The sequence below is a fragment of the Hypomesus nipponensis genome, chromosome 22 (genome assembly GCF_054491055.1).
Source record: "Hypomesus nipponensis isolate SF chromosome 22, ASM5449105v1, whole genome shotgun sequence".
Classification (NCBI taxonomy): domain Eukaryota; kingdom Metazoa; phylum Chordata; class Actinopteri; order Osmeriformes; family Osmeridae; genus Hypomesus; species Hypomesus nipponensis.
The window spans coordinates 13,592,822-13,615,000 of NC_140382.1; the positions used below are offsets into that span (position 1 = coordinate 13,592,822).

General features: G+C 52.3%; 1 protein-coding gene across 1 annotated transcript in view; it reads right to left on the minus strand.

Moving 5' to 3' along the window:
• The window catches only part of maml3 (mastermind-like transcriptional coactivator 3), a 58,608-nt gene that overhangs the window by 13,828 nt on the left and 22,601 nt on the right, over positions 1–22,179 (minus strand). Inside the window, exons 2-3 of the mRNA XM_084687156.1 lie at positions 18,627–19,334; positions 17,450–18,430 (exon numbers count right to left, since the gene is read on the minus strand). Of these exons, the coding sequence (XP_084543282.1) occupies positions 17,450–18,430; positions 18,627–19,334 (1,689 nt within the window). The remainder of the gene's footprint in view (positions 1–17,449; positions 18,431–18,626; positions 19,335–22,179) is intronic.

Consider the following 22,179-nt stretch of genomic DNA (forward strand, 5'->3'; position numbering starts at 1 on the left):
TAACCAGTCGAGCCAATGGAAAAAGACAGGAGCATTTAGGGGGCCAAACTCCCAGGTGTGTCTGAAGAAGATCGCAGCTATTTAAGTCTCATCTGCTGCAAAAAAAGAAAAGAAGAAAAAAAAGAAAGAAGAAAGGAGTGAAGGGGAACGAACGGAAACAGAGGATCTAAATTTAGAGCGATGCGACATTCCAGAAAAGAATAATACTGCTTCCTGCGGCACTGACCTGGCCAGTGCTGGCCTCAGAGAGCGAGAGGGAGGGAGGGAGATAGGTAGAGTGAGAAGCAAGACAGATTCTGAAAGGAAGTGAATGTCTAGAAGGATGTGTGGGGGGGGTTAGAGAGAGATTGAGAAAAGACATAATCTAAAGTTTAAGCGTGGCCACTCAAACTAAATTACACAGTACTTTCAAGTGTCACACGGCCACTACTAATTACAACAACGCAGCAAATTCAATAGCACACTTCCTGTAGTCTTCTATGACTAGTCTCTGCCAGAGAAAGGACACTAGGTTAACGCGGCCTTGGGAGGGTTTCGTAGTTTTGTGTACTGAGATTTGTTGACCCAGATCGCACTGGAGTTTCTGGGAATGCATCACGTGACTCCCTCAGTGTCCTCCGTACATTGACCTCCCCTGTGAAGGAGGAAGGGAAAGAAGGATGGGAAGAAAAAGAAGGTGGTGGGAGGGGGGGTCGCAGGGATGAAAACATCCTTCGAAAAACAGAGGACAGTGAAGTTGAGAGTAAATGTGTGTGCATGTAAAATGGTGTGTGTGTGTGTGTAAGTGTGTTTCTACACACACCTAGCATGTTAAAACACAGGTTAGGGTGTATCCCCCCCCACAAGGTAGGAAATTACTGTGTACTTACATAAACGCATAAGAGGTGTAAATACATGAACATTTAGAGAGAGAGTGAAGGAAATATAACGGAACGATACTGTACTGAATATTGTGTGAGAGACCGAGAGAAGCGGGGGACAGAGCTAAAGTGAGATGATCGAAAGAGAATGAGACCAAGAGAGAAAGACCAAGAGAATAGACACAGACACTAAGAGAGGAGAGCGACCAAGGAAACAGAGGAGGAGAGAACCCCATGGGAAGGTAAAAGAATCGAAAGAGAGTTTGTCATTTAGGACGCCTTGTGACATCACAGGCATTACCAAACGATTGACGCTAGCAAAGCAGCGAAAGCAGAGCACAGCTGAATTGACAACATTTTCCAAACAGCTCAAAAAGAGTGCGCTCAAAAAGGCCAGTTAGTCTGTGCTGGCTGACAAAGAAAGGAGTCATTACAGTGAGGGTACCGAGTGTCATGGTCACTTCAAGTACTACAAAACAGTATATTGACGCAAACTACACTAGCATTATTGCACCAGTTAAAGACCCATGACAAAGCACTCTTTCCTTAACCCCCCCCCCCCCTCCACCCACCCCTCAGGGGTCAGATGGAGTTTGAGGTGCTTATTAACTGGACCGGACAGCTGTCTGTCAGAGGGAGGAGATGCTGAGGAAAGGGAGTGAGAGAGCGATAGAGAGAAAGAGAGAGAGAAGAGCAAGAGAAAGGCTGTAGCGCCGGGCAAGGTCACGCCGCCATGGTGATTTACGGCGCGGTGGCGCTCGGAGACGGTCCTTAAGACCGCTATTATGACTGTCTGCCGACACGCGCGCGCACGCACACACACACACCAGTCAAGGTCTCTGGACAGGCGGATGTGCAGATGGGGGGGGGGGGGATGTGAGGCGGAGATCTAGATAGCAACTGTGGAACTGTGAATGACAGCCACCAGAGAATCTTGTTGTCAAGGTGGAGGGCAAAACAAAAACAAACAAAAAAGGATCATTATAATAGTGAGGGGGGACACTGGTAAATCATCCACGGCAGGTGCCATAGATCACCAAAGCTTTCACACGTGCGTGTTTGTGTATACTAATTCAAGGAGACCCCACCCCCCAAAACACATGCTCATTTGTGGGGATAATTTGTTGGCCAACAGTAATTATCCCTGCCCAACAGTGATTCCTCCATCATGGTGATTTGGCCTCCCTCCAGTGTAGCAGGGGGATTGGCTAAACATGCAAACATGAGACTGGGGTGATGATGAGCTTCTTATCGATGGAGAAATGGGATAGTGCGTCTGTGTGTGCGTCTGTGTGTGTGTGTGTGTGTATTCCTAAGTTCAATGTGTGTGAGGAAGGGAGACGGAGAGGGGCGCATGTGTAAGAACTGGTGTGTGTGTATGCCAGAGCTTGCTGCTGCAGTCCCCTCTGTCAGATCAGTGACGTAGCCTTATCACCCTGCTGATAGGAGGAGAGAGGGAGCGAGAGAGAGGGAGGGAGGGAGGGGGGAGGGGTGGAGAGGCTCACTGCTGGGGGGGAAAACGGTCCTACAGCCAAGAAAGAAAGAGAGGGAGGGCGGGCGGGAGAGGAAGGAGGGAGCAAGTAAACGAGACGGAAGGATATAGAGATATAGCTTTTCACAAAGGAACAAAGAAAGAAAGAGGCAGGGAGAGAGTCAAGAATGGGGGGAGAGGTAAAAGAGTGGCGGGGAGGAGGAGGGAAGGAGAGAGGCTGTGCCAGAAAAGAAGGTGGGCTTTGAGCAAGTCATAGACAAGCGAGGGAGGGAGAGCAAGGGAGAAGGCACGAGGGGGGGGGAGACAGAGAGAGAGAGAGAGAGAGAGCGAGAGAGAGAGAGAGAGAGAGAGAGAGAGAGAGAGAGAGAGAGAGAGTGGGGAAGAAAGAGGGAGAGGAGGAGAGGGCAGAGAGTGGCCTGAGGCGAGGCGTAGGGTCACCGGGAGCGTGCCGGGCTGCCAGCAGAGTTTACAAAGAGGCAGCTGTTCCATTAGCTGCAGCCATTGTGTTTAATTACATCCTGGTAACACACACACACACACACACAAAATGTAGAAACGTATGCAGTGCAATACACTGCATCCAACACACATTCTACCGACCAGTGTGAGCAACATAGTGTGCGGTAGAGGGAAAGACAATACACACACACACACACACACAGTGTGACGACAACCTCTCCATCTCCAGTCAACCACAAAATCCCTGCCACACTCTCTCCACCCTAAGGGACGACTAGGACACAGACAGAGAACAGAAGCACAACCGTAGAGGGTGTGTGTGTGTGCGCGTGTGTGTGCGTGTGTAAATCACCGTCTCCCTGTCTCAGACACACAGAACGAACACACCCCGCCCCCCTCATACGCGGGATACAAGGCAGAGAGCGACACTCAAGACCCGCAGAGCGTGTGGGTGGGTGGGTGGGTGTGCGTGCGTGCGTGCGCGCGTTAACCAGTGTCACACACACACACATAACCCCCTCCCCCCAGTGTTGAGGAGGAGATCTGAGGGGGTTGTGAAATACCAACCATACCAGGGGAGCCACATGAGAGAGCCACGCAGCTTTGAGGAGCACTCTCGCTGACTGTCACAGCTACCTCTTACTACAAGAATGGGGCACTTCACACACACACACACACACACACACACTCTCTGACCTAATGAGCACACAGAGACACATATCACCCACCCCTCAACTCTAAACAAATGAGCACCGACACAGATGCAGACACACTTTGGAATCAGCTCAGTAGCGCAGTACTCATGTCAGAAGCACGTGTAAGACTCTGTGATACAATACAAGGCAGAGCTGCTTACACTCCAGGACCTCAACATCAGCTTCTGGGGGTGGAGCCAGCCAGACGCAGCCCTGTCTACAATTGGCACAAACCAGGAAGTACTTTTATAAACAAGAGTAAGTGCATTTTACAACCATAACCTAGAAAGCGTAAGGAGGGAAGGAGAGAGAGAGATAAGGAAAGAACAGAGGGAGGGAGGGAGAGAGATAAGTAAGGAAGAGATAAGGAAGTAAAGAGATAGGGAAAAGAGAGAGAGAGAGAGGGTTGACAGAGAGGAGAATGTCGCCGCACAGCAAGAAAGTCCTGGGTTTGATTCCCGTTTGGGCTACGGTTCAGTGCTCAGGTCTTTCTGTGTGGAGTTTGTATGTTCTCCCCATGGTCACATGGGTCTCCTCCACAAAGGACCTTTAATATCAAGTCAAGTCCCTTTCCTGCCCATGTCCCTGGCCAGGACACTGGGAAGCAGCTGGTGCTCGGGTGCCTTGATGTGGCAGATCGCTGCTCCTGGCTGCCCTCACGCACAACAAGACAGGAGAGGGAATCTGTGTGTCCCTCCTCCCTGTACGCGAGCGCACGCGCGCGCGTGTCAGGTCACATGATCAACCCATGTTTCTTCTTCTTCTTCGACAGGAGAAAAGACCAGCCCAGAAAGTGAGGTCACCCTGTTCGGCCGGTGTCATTGCAGCGAGACGGTAAATTGCTGCGGCACACACACACACACACGAGCCATGGGTGATCAAGGTGGATACATCGTAGGGGGAAATGGGATATGAGTTCGCCGTGCGGCAAGCTGCTAACCGCATTATGGCGGCTCCTGTCGGCAGCGGCAGCCATTATGGCTCGTTTGTTTCCTAAATGGCTGCTGATGCCTCGTGGGGCGCCCTGCGGTCTGGGGAGGGGGGCCTGCAGGCCACGCATGAGGGGCGGGGCCAGCTTTAATGCTGTCCGACCGGATACTGCCACACACAGTACACCGTACACAGTACACAGTACACAGTACACAGTACACAGTACACAGTACAGCACAGGGTGGTGTGTAGGTGGAGGAGGTAGATCCATCATGTAGATGTCTGGAGACACTCTTCCTGTGATGCACACGGGGTTACACGCGTACACGGACACACACGCGGCACATCGCACACCTGCCTCGAGTCCACGGCCAGATATGTACGTGCAAGACTACACGCGCGCGCGAGCGACGCACACGCCATTCAGGGTGAGCGCCTTGACGCTTCGATCGCGTCGGCGACTTCGAATCACCGTCTTCCCCTCCACACAGCCCTCCCTCCCTCCATCGCCCCATCCCCCCCAGTGATTTATGATCCCAAGCATGGAGATTGCTTCCATAGGAGAAAGAGACACACACACACACACAAACAACCCTTTCTTATGATGTGCAGGGGTGTACACACACACACACATGCAAGAACTCTAATAAACATCCAAAAGCCTCAATACGTGGACGCACCCATGTAGACGCACACGCCCAGAGACACACACGTTTCTCCCCTATGTCAAGGTGAAAGCGGGTAGGAAAAACAAATAAATAAGGCTGCGTGCAGGCTGGCCAGAAGTCTGAGAGCTCCGCCTCTCCGGCTCCATGTGACTGCGGGCTACAGTCAGCACAGCCTAATGAGCCTGTCCAGGTGAATGGCTTTCTCTGGGAATAGATGGCCCTGTCCGCACACACACACACACACACACACACACACAGTGGGAGACACACGTACACACACGGAGAGACACACACACACACACACACATGGGAGAGACACGAACGGAGAAGCACTTCCTTAGCGAGCACACAAACCGGTACAGCCTCACAACAAGGTACGCTCTACGCACATGTGGCACACGGCATTCCCACAACAACACACAAACGCGCGTGCACACGCACGCACGCCCGTCTGAGCGCTGGGTGTAAATCACTGCGGTGGACAAAAAGAGCCAACGGCCAGGTATGTCATACAGAGAGGTTGGGGAGACAGCCACACCCCCGCAAAGGGCCCAATGGCGAAACCCAATACCCCCGGACTGTTGATTAATGACCATGCTGGAAAGACCCATCCTCAGGGGCGGGGGTGAGGGGGTGAAGGGGGGGGGAGTTGCTTTGCACTGCTTGGTTTCCCCCACAGTTCCAGATTTGATCCAACATCCCTTATCTTAAATCATCGCAACTGTGTTGTGTGTATTTCTGTGTGTTTTAAAAATGGCCCACTAGCATCGGAGCTAGCCTATATGCGGCATCCGTATCCTACTGTATGCACGTGTGTGTGTGTGTGTCCCATCCCCTCGGACCTGCGGTCAGAGCCGCCAGCCACCTCAGCGGTTCCTATTTGGGAGTCATTCTAGAAGGTTCGGGAGACTTGTGGTGATGTCACAGGCGCCCACGGACCCTGACGACGACCCCACGCCTGCCGATCTGTAACCAGGCCGACGCACAGCGCCGACTCACCAGGGGACAATGAGCTGTCAAGCCACTACCGGAGACAGATGATGGTTGGATCGACCCTCCCTCCCTCCCACCCTTCCTCCCTCCCCACCCTAAACGCAAAGAGCCTAACCTCAACCCCAGCCCCCGAAATAGCATCAGCCCATGTGACCGAGTCAGCAAATGTGATTCCTACTACTCACTCCATCGCAATCACTTTTGTGTGTGCAGTAGTGTGTGTGTGTGTGTGTGTGTGTGTGTGGGTGACATTGCGTTCTTTCCCTTTCTCGGTAAAGCAAATTAACTCGGCCTCGCAGTATCAATTAACACTTCTAATCTGCAGTAAAAGGTGCAAATAGTCATCTGGGTGGCTCTGTGGGAGCGAGGTGCCTTTGAGCTAGTCCGCTAGTCTGTGTGTGTCACGGACGAGAGGTAACATCCACGCACACACTCACAGGCGCAGACCTGCATGCACTCACACACACCTACGGTTGTTGTTTCCTGTTGACCCTGCATCGCTCTGCTTCCTGACAAGACAGTGCTTTACCTAGCACAGTCAACACCGTGAGACGGGACAAACTGCACCTTCACACTAAGCACATTTTCTGCCTCCACGCACAAAAAAACTGAAATCATTACTGGTTAGTAGAGGAATGGAGGGAGGGAGAGGGATGGAGGGGGGGGGCGGAGGGAGGGAGGGAGTGAAAGAGATGAAGAATAAGAGAGAGAGGGCCAGAGAAACACCGATTTGAAAAGAGAGAAACGGAGAGAAAGAGACACCCTTTCTAAACAGAGAGAACGCAATATCACCCTAAATAGTCCCCTCGCTATGCCGGCTTTGCTTGTGTACACTGAACCGCCACAAAGGCGAGCATAATGCCCATGCGCGGTTTTAGATGGCATGCCGGTGTTCTGGAATCAAGAGGCGTGACGTCAGCGTCTAGCATGTGTCGCCCTGCCATGCCGGCTCTCCCTTTGACACAAACATCCATTCAACTCTGTGATCACCATTGCTTCCCGGCTTGATGCCGGTACAACAATGACCCTCCATTCCCTGTCTAAACGCTCTAAACAGAACTGTTAGACAGCGGGAAAGGATCACAACTTGGAACAGGTTGCACAAAAGGGGCGAGAGAGAGCGAGAGAGAGACAGGGAGAGAGGGGGCTGATTTGTGAGTCAGCTCCACAGAGACTCCTCCTCAAACCACATGGGAGAAGTTTCAGAGGCCACTTCCACACCCCAGAGAGAGAGAGGAGGAGGGAAGTGGAGGGAGGGAGGAGGAGAGAGGAGGGAGGAGGAGAGAGGAGGGAGGTGGGAGGAGAGAGGAGGGAGGAGGAGGGAGCTGAGAGGAAGGAGGAGGAGAGAGGAGGGAGGAGGAGGGAGCTGAGAGGAGGGAGGAGGAGAGAGGAGGGAGGAGGAGGGAGCTGAGAGGAGGGAGGAAGAGAGAGGAGGGAGGAGGAGAGAGGAGGGAGGAGGAGGGAGCTGAGAGGAGGGAGGAGGAGAGAGGAGGGAGGAGGAGGGAGCTGAGAGGAGGGAGGAGGAGAGAGGAAGGAGGAGGAGAGAGGAGGGAGGAGGAGGGAGCTGAGAGGAGGGAGGAGGAGAGAGGAAGGAGGAGGAGAGAGGAGGAGCCTGTGGGCCGCCGCGGGACCTCTCCTGACGTGAGCGCAGGGGCCTCAGAGAGAGGGGACGAAAGCTAGACCGGGGAGGGAGAACAGAGGCACCGTGGCTCCAGCACAGCTGCTAGCACAGCACTGCAACAAGGGGGCTCTCTGCCTCTCCCTCTTCCCTCTCAAACTCGTTCAGTAGGAGCCTGAGCACAGCTGTCACAACACACACACACACACACACACACACACACACACAGCTCAATGGATCTGGAGTTCGGCTCCAATTCTGATCGGTGTCATGTTGACATTTGGACCCATCTCTCAGCGGCAACACACTGTTAGAGGCTGATCCATACGACAGAGCTCATGCTCAAGGACTGGAAAGAGAGACCAGCCTCGGTTCCCTTATTTGGACTTCCTGTCCACCCTCAGACGGGCGGCGTCACTTCTCACTTCACAAACACGTTCATTTTCGAGTGACATCGGTCACGAGTGACAAAGTCGTTGTTGGAGCTTGAAGCGAACGCACGGGGTTATTTATATTCAGATATGTTCGGTCGTCCACAAAAGCCTATTTGCTATAAGAATTACGGCTCAAGTTGTGTTTCTTTTCTAACAAGTGTCTCGCCATGTTCACTTTCACATGTAGTTTATTTGGCAGTGGAATGGAGGAGTCCGAAAGAGAAGAGTCTATTCAACACTAACGGCACTCTGTCGTTTTACACTTTGTATTGTTCCTGGTTGGCCGTGTACAAACACTGCTGAGCGGTTTCCATTCCTTGTATCCTTCTCTCTCAAAGAAACCAAGACAATATGCTGTTAAGACTCTCTCACGTCAGTTTACTTCTCCCTCTCTCTCTCCTGCTCCCGCCATCCTTTTTTCAATCGGATTGAGAGAAAAAAAAAATATATCCAAAAGTAGGCCAGGCTTCCAACTGCAACGCTGTATGGAGTCAACCAGTGAAATTACACGCATACACCCTTCCATGTTTTACTTTTACACACATATTTACACACATACGGTCGCACAAACACACACATCAGCCAATTGGATTTCCCCACAGCACACAGCACCACAGGGTTACATGAGCCATGTGAAACTCAGTGTGTAAAGTGAATTATCTTTGGCTTGCTTGAGCTGCTACACCCCAGTGTGTGTGTGTGTACACATCCTCTACCCACGTAAAAGTGTGTGTGTGTGTGTGTGGAAGTCAGGAAGCTTGGGAAATAATGATATAACTCGGGAGGAGCAACCGAGAGAGTTTGAGGAAGCCAAGAGAAACATGCGCACACACAGATAAACACAGGGCTCAAATGGAATTCATCTAGAAGTTTTGGAGTCCATTTACAACGATGTTTCACCTTTGTGTTACCAAAAGGTTTCAAATGAAAGACACACACAAAAGAGGCCCCTTTTTTTGTATCATTCTACACACACCCTCCCGTTTGACATGCATATAGAGGAGTTATTTTGAAGATTGTACACACACACACACACACACACACACACACTATCTTTTCATGGTCCATAGGACAATAGGTCCCCTGATAGGTGTCCTCTGCTGGGCCTGATAAGGCCGCAGCCTCCCATGCAGCTGTCCACAGAAGTGATAGATAGGACCTGGAATAAGCGCACACACACACACACACACAGATACACGTCCACACACACCGGCATAGTGGACAAACAACCAGGAAGAGCGTACGCCTAGATGAATGGGTGGGTGGACCATTAGAAGCCAGTGTGGCCATCCAGTGACACCAGGAGCCAACCTCATGAGGACTCAGACCCCGGCAACATGGGGACTCTGAAGGGCCTCAGCGTTGCCGCTAGATACCATACCCTTGGTATTCATCCACGGTGCAAATCTATCCACTTTTATTTTCTTGATCAATATTTTGTAAGCTGACTGACGAGAGAGAGAGAGAGGGGGAGGGAGAGAGAGAGAGAGAGAGAGAGAGAGAGAGAGAGAGAGAAACGAGAGAGACAGAGAGAAAGAGACGGAGAGAGAGAGAGCTTTGCACTTCTATCAATCATCTACTCCAGGGTTCAAGTTTATTTGGCTTCATTTTTCTTTGAAAGTCTCCAGTCTATGATGGGAAGGGAGCCCGGGGGAGGGAGCGAGGGAAGGCTGAGGAGAGAGCGCACGTACAAGAGGAGAAACCAAGAGAAGGTGAGACCGACGGAAGCAACGGAGGAAGCGAGGGAAAGCGTTTGTGTGTGTGTGTGGGTGTGAATCCCTGTGTTCCTCAGTGTTCTGATGAAAGACCGGAGCTCTCTGCGTCTTCCACCTCCTCAATCACCACCCCATCCTTCTCTCTCTCTCTCTCCTTCCGTCCCCCTGTTCGCTCCATCTCTGCTTTCATCTGTACCTACCTGAGCTGTGGACGCCAGGCTATTAACACTGGCTATGTGCTTCACTACACAGACCTGCGTGCGGACACACACACACACACACACACACACTACTTGGTTAGTCTAGCCTGCGGTAGCTCAGGCAAAATGGGGTGAGGAGGACCACTCTCTCTTTTCCTGTCTCTCTAGATCTCGCCGTTTCTTCCTCCTCCGCAATCTACCTCTCTCACCTCTGTATGTTTCTCTCTCTCTCTCCCCCCACCTCTCTCACCTCTGTATGTTTCTCTCTCTCTCTCCCCCCACCTCTCTCACCTCTGTATGTTTCTCTCTCTCTCTCCCCCCACCTCTCTCACCTCTGTATGTTTCTCTCTCTCTCTCCCCCCACCTCTCTCACCTCTGTATGTTTCTCTCTCTCTCCCCCCACCTCTCTCACCTCTGTATGTTTCTCTCTCTCTCCCCCCACCTCTCTCACCTCTGTATGTTTCTCTCTCTCTCCCCCCACCTCTCTCACCTCTGTATGTTTCTCTCTCTCTCTCCCCCACCTCTCTCACCTCTGTATGTTTCTCTCTCTCTCTCCCCCCACCTCTCTCACCTCTGTATGTTTCTCTCTCTCTCTCCCCCCACCTCTCTCACCTCTGTATGTTTCTCTCTCTCTCTCCCCCCACCTCTCTCACCTCTGTATGTTTCTCTCTCTCTCTCCCCCCACCTCTCTCACCTCTGTATGTTTCTCTCTCTCTCTCCCCCCACCTCTCTCACCTCTGTATGTTTCTCTCTCTCTCTCCCCCCACCTCTCTCACCTCTGTATGTTTCTCTCTCTCTCTCCCCCCACCTCTCTCACCTCTGTATGTTTCTCTCTCTCTCTCCCCCACCTCTCTCACCTCTGTATGTTTCTCTCTCTCTCTCCCCCACCTCTCTCACCTCTGTATGTTTCTCTCTCTCTCTCCCCCACCTCTCTCACCTCTGTATGTTTCTCTCTCTCTCTCCCCCCACCTCTCTCTCCTCTGTATGTTTCTCTCTCTCTCTCCCCCCACCTCTCTCTCCTCTGTATGTTTCTCTCTCTCTCTCCCCCCACCTCTCTCACCTCTGTATGTTTCTCTCTCTCTCTCCCCCACCTCTCTCACCTCTGTATGTTTCTCTCTCTCTCTCCCCCACCTCTCTCACCTCTGTATGTTTCTCTCTCTCTCTCCCCCACCTCTCTCACCTCTGTATGTTTCTCTCTCTCTCTCCCCCACCTCTCTCACCTCTGTATGTTTCTCTCTCTCTCTCCCCCACCTCTCTCACCTCTGTATGTTTCTCTCTCTCTCTCCCCCCACCTCTCTCTCCTCTGTATGTTTCTCTCTCTCTCTCCCCCCACCTCTCTCACCTCTGTATGTTTCTCTCTCTCTCTCCCCCCACCTCTCTCACCTCTGTATGTTTCTCTCTCTCTCTCCCCCCACCTCTCTCTCCTCTGTATGTTTCTCTCTCTCTCTCCCCCCACCTCTCTCACCTCTGTATGTTTCTCTCTCTCTCTCCCCCCACCTCTCTCACCTCTGTATGTTTCTCTCTCTCTCTCCCCCCACCTCTCTCACCTCTGTATGTTTCTCTCTCTCTCTCCCCCCACGTCTCTCTCCCGCTTTTCATACCTCTTTACTCTCCCTGTCTTCCTCCCTCCTTCTCTCCACCTCACTGTCCCTTCCTATTTCTCCCTCCCTCAATTTCTCAAATCTTCCGCTATCACATTGTCAACCCTCCTTTCCTCTCGCTCTCTTGCATATCTCTCACTCTACCTCCCTCCCTCCCTCTCCCCCCACCTCTCTTTCTCTAGCTCCATCCCTCCCTTTCTCCCAGTATCAGGTACAAGGCGGCTGGATTAGGTTCCTTTAAGAGAGGCTTAACTGTGTTCAAGACAAATTGCACCAAGTAGAAGATTCCCTCAACAAAAAAGTCAAATTCTAACCCTAATCCTCAAAGCTCCTTAGCAGCCCCCCCCCCCCCCCTCTTCTTTTTCCTTGGACCCCCGCTGTCGGCCGAACAAGGCGTCGCCGTGCCGACTCGGTAGACGAACCCTCCATGAACGTCTCCCAGACAGACACCGCACACAAACACACGCCACACTACATGTGTATTGTTCCAGCAGGCTACATTGTGGATACCGATATTAATTGACAACTGTGTGTTGTTTGGTACCGCTGTGATGAACACGCCGGTGTTTTGGACACAGACGTTTGTTGTCTTTGTCGTGGGGGCGCTGTTTTGACATTTGAATCATTTGTTGGAAGGCACACATGCTGTGTGTGTGTGTGTGTGTGTGTGTGTGTGCGTGTGTGTGTGTGTGTGTGGGGGGGGGGGTTCAGCGGGCGCTGTGGCAAGTGGCTGTGTGTGGTGTGTGTGTGTGTTGGAGCAGATGGGGAGGAAGGGGGCATCTTTGGGACAAGGCCGGGATCACGTCTGTGGTGTCCCGTGTGTGTGTGTGTGCGTGCGTGTGTGTGTGTGCGTGTGTGTGTGTGTGTGCGTGCGTGAGTGTGAGTGTGTGTGTGTGTGTGTGCGTGAGTGTGTCAGAGAGATGTCGGCTGGTGGCCACAGCAGAATCAAAGCCGTAGCCAGAAACAAGAGGTGATTAGTAAGTCGAGAGAAACAAAAACCCACTCTGCTTCTGCTCACACACACACACAAACACACCTCACCATCATCTGGGGACAGCCATTGATTCGAGCTGCAAGGTGCTCTGGGCTACGGTATCCATGGCAACCTGCAGCCGACTGAGGCGGCCAAACTTTGAGCTGGCATGAGGTATGAGTGGCAAAGGAGAGTGTGTGTGTGTGTGTGTGTGTACACTGGCAGCTGCTGGGCCGACACCAGTCTGCTTAGTATGCAGGGATCTGAATGATCACTGTGGTGAGCCTCCCTGCCTCTCTCTTGCCCGGGCACAGCAGAATAAGAATGATCAGTATCCCCCAGACACACACACACAATTTACCCATGCACGTACAAACTGTGTACGCTAAATTAAACGCACGCATGCATACACACACACACACACACACACACACTCTTGTTAGCCATCAGAGACACGGGATGTCATGGCTGCTCTCTCACAGGGAGAGCATGGCAAGTCATGTAGGAAGAAAGAGAAATCTCTCTTTCTTTCGCTCTCCTTCACACCTTGCCTCCGTCCCCATTCCTACTGTTCTGGGGTGGTCGATAATCCAAAATGATTGATACAAGCCATTGATACAACATCATATTCAGATTTCATACAGTATGCTGTTGGTGTTCAGTATAGATATTTCTCTCACCAGCCCTGTATTCACACCCCTGGGGTGTGTCGAATGGCTGTAGATGGTCTGTCTCACTGTGTTTGCTCTCTACCGTTGGAGCGAACCAAACAGCTTTGGTGGGGGGAGTCGAGCGGGTGGGGGGGGGGGGGGGGGACACGGGAGTCGTTTTCCCTCCCACTGCTGCCTGCGCAGACACTGTGCGACACACACACGCTCGCACGCGCACACACACCAAGGAAAACACGCGTACACAGAGACAATCGATCTGGTTTAGCGGAGTGGAGCTAACCACTAACAGCTAGCAGTAAGCACAGGGGAGGGAGATTGGTAAAACAGAGAGTCGAGGGAGAGGGGGAAGTGAGGGAGGAGAGGGGAAGAGGAGAGGAGGAGATGGCGAGCCGAGGACGAAAACGGGGGAGGAACAGAGCGAGAAGATGAAGAGGATGAAAACGCCAGGAGAGGAGGATGGAGGGGCTGAGAGGGTAGACGAGGAGAGGTGGAGAGGGAAGAAAAGAACAGCAGACAGGAGAGAAGAGGAGGGGAGAGGCGTGTGCGGAACAGGACCTACTAGAGGAAAAGTCGGAAGGTAAGGAGAGGAAGACACACACGGACGGAGGGGGGGGGGGAGAGGGGAGGAGAAATGGAGGATGGAGAAGGGGAGCCGTTTGTCAGGTGTCACTGTTGGCATGGAGCCGCGCAGAAGAGAACACGACAGAGAGCAGCCTTCTTTTGCCCCCCCCCTCCACACACACACACTCCATCCCTCCCTCCCTCGCTCTCCTCAGAGTCTCTCAACAGGATCTGAGAGCAGCTCAGCTCAAGCCCTGACACGTGTGCCAGAGAGAGAGAGAGAGAGAGAGAGAGAGAGAGAGAGAGAGAGAGAGAGAGAGAGAGAGAGAGAGAGAGACAGAGAGAGAGAGAGAGAGAGAGAGAGACAGAGACAGAGACAGAGACAGAGACAGAGAGAGAGAGAGAGAGAGAGAGAGAGAGAGAGAGAGAGAGAGAGAGAGAGATGGAGGGAATATCAAGAGAGCAGAGCGTGTGAGAGGAGGGGGGAGGGAAAGCAATATCTCCTGCTTCCGCGGATAAAGAGAGTTGGGGGGAGGGGGGCAACACAACGATGGGGTGATCTCTCTCTTTCCTGTCTCTCTCCTTCCTTCACCCCCTCCCTCCTTTTCTCTCGCTCTCTAGTGAAGGCGGCGCGTGTGTGGCTGCATGTGTGAGGCACCCCTGTGTGTGTGTGTGTGTGTGTGTGTGTCAAGGGGAGGGGTTGTTTAACTCCCTCCACTCTGGAGACCTTGCGAGGGAGGTCAGAGGGAGGTGGACTGTGGAAGCGAGGGACGACGGGGGAAACATTGGAGAGGAGAGAAGCTGATGGGTGAAGCAGACCTCATCACCGGAAAGAGGCGATACGGAGGGAAGAGGAAGGGGATGCTTGTACACCAGCGGGTTACCAGTAGCGCCGCGCTTCTGTGTGTTTGATGTGTGCATGCGTGCGGTGTCGTGACTCACAAGGCTATTATCGCTAGCAGAGGCGAGCGGCCATTCTTCAATCACCAAGTTGCACACAAACACGCACGCACACACACGTTTGACCCACCTACCATGCGCCAAATGAGAACTAAACAAACATCTAATACTATCATCAAACACACCCGCCTTTAAAGCCTAAACACACACGCCAGGAAACAAGCAGTCCCAATTTATTAGGATGACGCCAGCCCTCCTCTGAGAGGCTGATCTCCACACCCGTCAATCTCCTCTCCACCAATCATCACTCAGATCACCCAGGGGACCCGCCCCCGCACTGTTAGCTTCACACAGCTGAACACACACGTACACTTGCTCACCCTCGCACACATTCTCCACACCCGCTCTCTGCGCCCCCATCCTGCTTTCAAAGAGTCAGCCACAGCGACAGTAACCGCGACGACGAGCATAAATTAGTGTCATGGCGATATGCAAAGCGAGGGAGCCGACGACAATTAAAGCTTGACTAACGAGCTTTTGAGGAGCGCGCCTGAAGTTTCTCTAAGCAGCTGCTAACTGGATTAGCCTACACACAGGGAAAAGACTCTCCCAGCCACCTGTGAGACAACACATATGTACGTATACACACACACACACACACACGTGATGGCTGTTGAAAATAAATAATCCTAATATCCACCCCCTCCTCAGCACACACAGTGTTCTATGAAGGCCTGATGAGCATGTGTAACAATCAATGGGCCTGACAGACAGTGAGTTGTCTGGACCCTTGCTCTTTAACATCCTCTGACCAGACATGGAAAATACCGGACTGCTCCAGTTTGTGGCTCATGGGTCCATTAAACACACACGAATAAAACCAATTTCTACGAATAAAACCAAAACGAATGAGACACGTTGATTTTAAATGAGAGAGATGATGACATAGCAGAGAGAGCGTGGAGAGTTGCTTCTGTCGTTCTGTTACCTTTGCACCTTTTCATTTGGCTTTCCCTAGGCTTTCTTTCTCATCCTATACTTTTCCCTCTCTTTCTCTTCAGTTATATTCCTTACTTTAAGAAATTCTCCTGCTTCCCTCGCTCATAAATCTCTCTCTCTCTCTCTCTCTCTCGTCTCTTTCTCCACACACTGTATCCTCTCTTTCCGCTCCCTCCACTCCATTCTCTTCTTCTTCTTCGCTCTCTCATATAAATCTCCCTCCCTTCCTCCGCCTAGACCCACTCGCCCTCTCTTTTCCTCCCTCTGCCTCAACCCCTCCCTCGCTCTTTGTCTCTCTCTACCCCTCTCTCTCTCTCTCTTTTCCTCCCTCTGGCTCTACAAACCCCCCCTTCCCTTCTCCCCCTCTTCTTCTTTCTTCAGGCAGCCGCCGCAAAGGCCCCATTTTAATAAATCTGCTCCTTTATTGGTGCTGGGTGTCTCTGGGTGAGGGGAGGAGAGGAAGGAGAGAGGGGAGCAAAGGAGCAGGCGAGAAGGGAGAGGGAGGGAGGGAGGGGGTGAAAGGGGGGGGGGGCTCCACTGTATGCATATCATGAGCTGGTGAGAGGCAGAGAGAAGGAGACCTGGAGAGTAGGCCGTCTCAAAAGGGAGAGGGGAGGGTAGTGTGAAACACGCACGCACGTAAGCACACACAGACACACACAGTCTCTAATGACAGTAATTCACCGGTCATGAGCTAATGGGTTTATCCCCTCCTCTTAAAGGGCCAGTAGCACATTAATCTGTACCCCCTCACACTGTCCAATAATAAACCACCTCAGAGGAACAAAAGCCCTTTAGCTTAGCACAAACATGATGTAAACCGTATGACCTTATGGACATGGCTAGCGTCAAGTGGTTAGCATTCGCAATCCCTACATCTACCCTCTTTTCATTAATGGGCAGTTAGCACCATACAAAGTGGTTGGGGTAGACTGACCCGCATTGTAGTATTGTCAAGTCGCGGTTGATAGAGTGAGCGACAGAGCAGTTGGCCGGTCGCTAGGCTAGCAAAACACAACGCCTGAGGTAAGCTAATTATGACACGGGAGGTTCAATATGAGCCATCAGTCAACTGTGATGGATGGGGGGGGGGGGGGGGCATTTAAGCCTAGTGTTAGCGTGTTAAGGGACGTAAGCGCTTGGTAGAAGCGTCTGTGGCCAATGTGTGTGTGTTGTGGGGAGGAAGGTTGCTGAACTTGCTGTCGCAAGAGGCCTCAATACACAAGACAGGATATTTGTTTACTATTCCCTCCCGACGCACTACCTTGTTTCTGGTGCACCCACCGCCATTTTACCCTGGCTGAACATCCGGGGGAGGCGTTTGAAAAGCGAAACAAGGTCCTCCCCAGACATATTGAAAGCCAGTCAGAGAGGTTTATGACCATCGGTTATCTTCGAGCTGTTGAATTTTTCACATCCAAATATCTATCCTGCCTGATATACTGCCTGGGATCAGCTCATATAATGGCCAAATCTTAGCAGGTGGCAGCAAGATTTCTTTTCACTGTCACAGCAGCAGCTGGTGAGCAGCTACATCAAGATGAATAGTTCTGTTGTAAGTGAAAGTACAACCACATTGGGGCCGTCCCTCCCATCAATACAGTGGAAAAGTGCCACACAGACCACAAACTGCGAAACGACATATCCAAAATGGCGCCCGGATCCAAAATGGCATCTTACCTGTGCATGAGGTTGCATGGCGCCATAGGGCATGCTCTGGTTCAGCACTTTCTGCTTCATCAGCAGCATCCGCTTCTGCTCCTCGCTCAGGTGGGCAGTCTGTCCTGGGATTGGCCCTTGCGTCTGACCCGGCACTGCCCCTTGCACGCCCCCTCCACCGCCGTTCCCCGTCTGCATGTAGGGAGGCATCATGGGGTTTTTCACCTGGTTGGCAATGGGCGGAGTCATTCTCTGGCCCATGTGGTCCATGGTGAAATGACTGAGCGGTTTAGTGTTGCTATACGACAACATGGCCGCCTGTTGCTGTTTGCTGAGGGCGTTCTGGGCCATGTTGTTTGGCTGTTGCTGCTGCTGCTGCTGTTGTTGCTGCTGCTGCTGCTGCTGCTGGCTCATCATGCCCATGTGGCTGTGGGACTGAGGGAGGTAGTTGTTCATGGGGGCTTTGGGTCCATTGTTGGTGGTCATCCCTGCCACCAGGGGGCCCTGAGGCCCAGTGTTAAAGGCTTGCGGTGGGTACATCATGGGGCTGTTGGGTTTGTCCTGATTGAAGGGACCCGAGGCGTAGGGGCTGGTTGGCGCGCCAGCAGGGGACCAGTTCGCCGCTTGCTGCTGCTGTTTCTGCTGCATGAGCTTAGCACGTTGCTGCGCCGCCATCGCCTTCAACTGCTCTGCTGGCGACAGGTCAGGGGTCACGGGTCCCGGTCCACCTCCGCCTGGCTGACCTGCAGGCACCACCCCTGCACCACCGGGACCCGTGCCTGCCTGGCCCACCCCAGGGCCTGGGTTCATCATAAATCCGTTCCCAGGTCTGGGTCCTGCTTGCGTCTGGGCCTGGGTGGGGGTTTGAGGAGAGCGAGCTACACAGTTAGGCAGCGGGGAGCCAGATGCCATGGCGACCGCGGGCGACTGCTGCAATGGCTGCTGAGGCGGCGTTCCGTTGGCGGCGGTGGCAAACTGAGGCCCTGAGGACGAGGGGCGGACCTGAGGAGAGAACGCACATGGTGATCATAGTGCCTGATTAACTTCAATACAGAACAGTTACACCTCTGCACCAACTGAGATTTCCCACATGTAAACCTGTCAAACCTGAACCGTGACTACCACAACATACTGTGAACGTCTCCTAAAAACTACAACCCCCATGCACTGTTTCAGTGAGGCGACAGCTCAGTCTCACCTGTGGAGAACCCATGGGGGCCTGCGGTGCTCCTTGAGGAGGGGGGTGGGCGGCCGTGGCCGGGGGCGGGTCCTGCGGCCCCGGCGTTTGAGTGGCGGGCCGCGTGAACTCCGCCTCCTTCTTCTCCTCAAAGTCCTCGTTGAAGAGGTCGTGCATGTCGTCCTCCGGCACGGTATTGGCCAGCTCGTCGATCAGCTCCTGCCACTCCTGGTCATTCAGGTTGATGTCGGAGAACAGCTTGTTCTGATTGGACAGCGAGGTGTCGGAGGACTCGATCCCGCCCCCGTCATCCAGCGGCTCCTGTTTGAGGTCCTTGAGGAGTCCGAACCCGTCCTCCAGATCCAGCGACCCGTTCAGCTTGATGTCCGGGAGGCCGCCGTTCTTCCCCAGGTCGTCCTGGCGACCCGCGATGTGGTTGCCGTGGTTAACGTTGCCAGGGTTACCGTTGTTGCCGCTGCTGTTGTTGTTGTTGCCCCCGTTTCCGCCCGCGTTGACGCCCAGTAGGGGCTTGATGTCCATCTGGTGGAGAGGGGAGATGGGGGGCACATTGTTGGGCATGCCCGCCAGCAAATCCAGCCCACCAGGACCGGAACCTTCCTTCCGTAGCCGCTTGGTGGTCGGTGAGTAGCTCCCGTCGCAGATGCCGTTTTGGTCGCCATTGAGGGGTGAGCGGGCACTGTCTAGCTTTCTCTTCACTGTCTCCTGGAGCTGTGAGGAAGACAGGAAACAGGAAGCTGTCAGAGCCGAGGGTAACCTGTTTATTACGAAAGGTATCCTGTGTTATGTAATGCCCACTGGGATCCAGAGCAGAAGGACAACACTGGTATTTCTGGTCTTACATTCTAACTGCAGGCCCTAACATCATACTATGAACAACAGCAGATTCTCAAGTTACTCCAATAGCCAAGCAGGATGGCAGTGTAACCTATGCATGCTTTGATCCATCCGAGTGGCTGTTCTACACAAAGGGACGGAATGGCCGAGAGAGAAAGAGAGAGAGGGAGAAAGAGAGGGAGAGAGGAGAGGAAGAAAGACAGACAGGGGGAGGGAAAGAGAGCCTGAGCTAACCCACCATTAGCAATCACAGCAGGCTCGTTTACAGCGGTTCGGGAACGGAGAACAGAGAGATCAGAGGAGTGTGCTATAGTCTTGAACGCTCCCTCTCTCATTACCATAATTAGCTGGTGGAGTGGAACCAGCAGATCCTGGGTGGGTAGAATCTGAATCTTCGTACCTGCATGCGCTCTGACGCACACACATGCTTTGGAGTAGAGTAATTTGCCACCCCTCCAACACACACACACCCGGGTCTCGTTCATGACTTACAGTAAATAACTGGAATGGGCTTTTTCAAAAACGGTCTCGCTATTTGAGATACACCCCTGCAGTTGCGAGAAGCCAGTGCCAGGCTTGTTTTAAAGTGCCAGCTACGCTTCTCAGCACTTGTGAGATACTTAACAGCCTTGAAACACACACGCATGCATGCACACACACTCGCTCTTTGTTATTCAGACAAATATTCAGATTGTATTCTGACCCTGAGCTAAACCCATACACACACAGACAGAGACATGTGTGAAAGGAGCACTGAAGTGCGTAAGATGTGTACTTGTTCATGTTCAGGCTTGTGTGTGTCTCTCTCTCTACGTATGTGCATGTTTATGAGCCTGTCAGGCAGCTTGAATGACTGACAGTCGGGGGAATGGGCACTATGGCATGATAGGCATTCTGTTGAGTCTCCACTGGGTGTGTATCTACAACCCTTAAGCTGCTTCACCCAGCAGACGACCATCAAGGAGAGAACACACACACTAATGAGCGGTTAACAGGTCCATTGGTGGGCAGCTTGTTGCGGTGTCTCAGTGTCCACACACAACGCAAACATGCCACCTGCAGATCTGCTTGTACACTACTGTGTATGAGTGTGAATGTATATGGGGATGCATTGGGGACTCGTTTCCCTTTAAAAGCCAACTTAAAATTTCGCTAAAATGTCCTTGCAAATCCGATACAGTTAGGTGAAGCAAGATGTGATGGAGGGGGGGGGGGGGCACGGGGGACAGAGGAGCCGGAGCCAGAGAGAAGGAGAGCAGCGCTTGTTGTCTTGCTCTCTACGTTCAGACAGCAACATAAAACAACTGCTCCTTTATCTGCTCTCAGAACCCAGGAGGGAGGGGAGAGAGAGAGCGAAACAGAGAGAGAGACAGAGACAGAGACAGAGAGAGAGACAGAGAGAGAGACAGAGACAGAGACAGAGACAGAGAGAGAGAGAGAGAGAGAGAGAGAGAGAGAGAGAGAGACAGAGAAAATGAGAGAAAACGAGAGAGAGAGAGAACGAAGGGATGAAGGCAGATTGAAAGAGAGGAAGAACAAATATCGAAGGAGGAGAGAATCTGTTATTCAGACAGATGGTCTCTTTCGTCTGAGTGAAGGAGCTGCTTTGAACACAGAGAGAGAGAGAGAGAGAGAGAGAGAGAGAGAGAGAGAGAGAGAAAGAGAGAGAGAGAGAGAGAGAGAGAGAGAGAGAGAGAGAGAGAGAGAGAGAGAGAGAGAGAGAGAGAGAGAGAGAGAGAAAGAGAGAGAGAGAGAAAGAGAGAGAGAGAGAGAGAGAGAGAGAGAGAGAGAGAGAGAGAGAGAGAGAGAGAGAGAGAGAGAGAGAGAGAGAGAGAGAGAGAGAGAGAGAGAGAGAAAGAGAGAGAAAGAGAGAGAGAGAGAGAGAGAGAGAGAGAAAGAGAGAGAAAGAGAGAGAGAGGCAGACAGTCAGACAGAGAACCACCAAGGTGCTGTTGTTATAGCAACCTTGTGCTCTGGCGCTTTGTGCACTGTCCCCCCTACCCACATTCCCCCCCTCCCAACACACACACACACACACACTCTACCGCCTCCCTTATTCCTTCACTTCCCCTCCCACCCGCCCTCTCCCACCTCTCTTTTCTGTCCTGACTGCAGTGGACAGCTATGCTAATAATGTGCAGGAAATGACCAACCAGACTGCTAGGTGCACACCCAAGTACACGAACATACACACCCTCCACCATATTTTTTTTTTCACAGGTCTTAGCCATCGGACTGTGAAATGAGTCAATTTAATCAAACGTCTTTAATCAGGTGTGTGTGTGTGTGTCCGTCCTCACTGGAATGACTCAACAAAGTCCTACAGACCATACCTGTGTCCCTACCGTGTGCCCCACCAAGATATACCTGATGAACCCCGTTCAGAGAGAAAGAGAGAGAGAGAGAGAGAAAGAGAGAAAGAGAGAAAGAGAGAGAGAGAGAGAGAGAGAGCACCAGCCCACGTCATCCTAGTCACACCCACTCCTTTTGAGGACTAACACACACACACACACAGAGAACCAGTGTTAACAGGTCACAGGTAGGCGTCAGAAGGGCACTCTCACTAACACTAAGATGTACAAACACATAAACACACTATTCTAGGGGGTTTAATCACTCTGCAGAGCTCCAGTACAGACATGCGATCTGTGTGTGTGAATGTGTGTGTTATTTGCACTTTCAAACTTGCTGACCTGGCATAAAAGCAGAAGGACTCTGA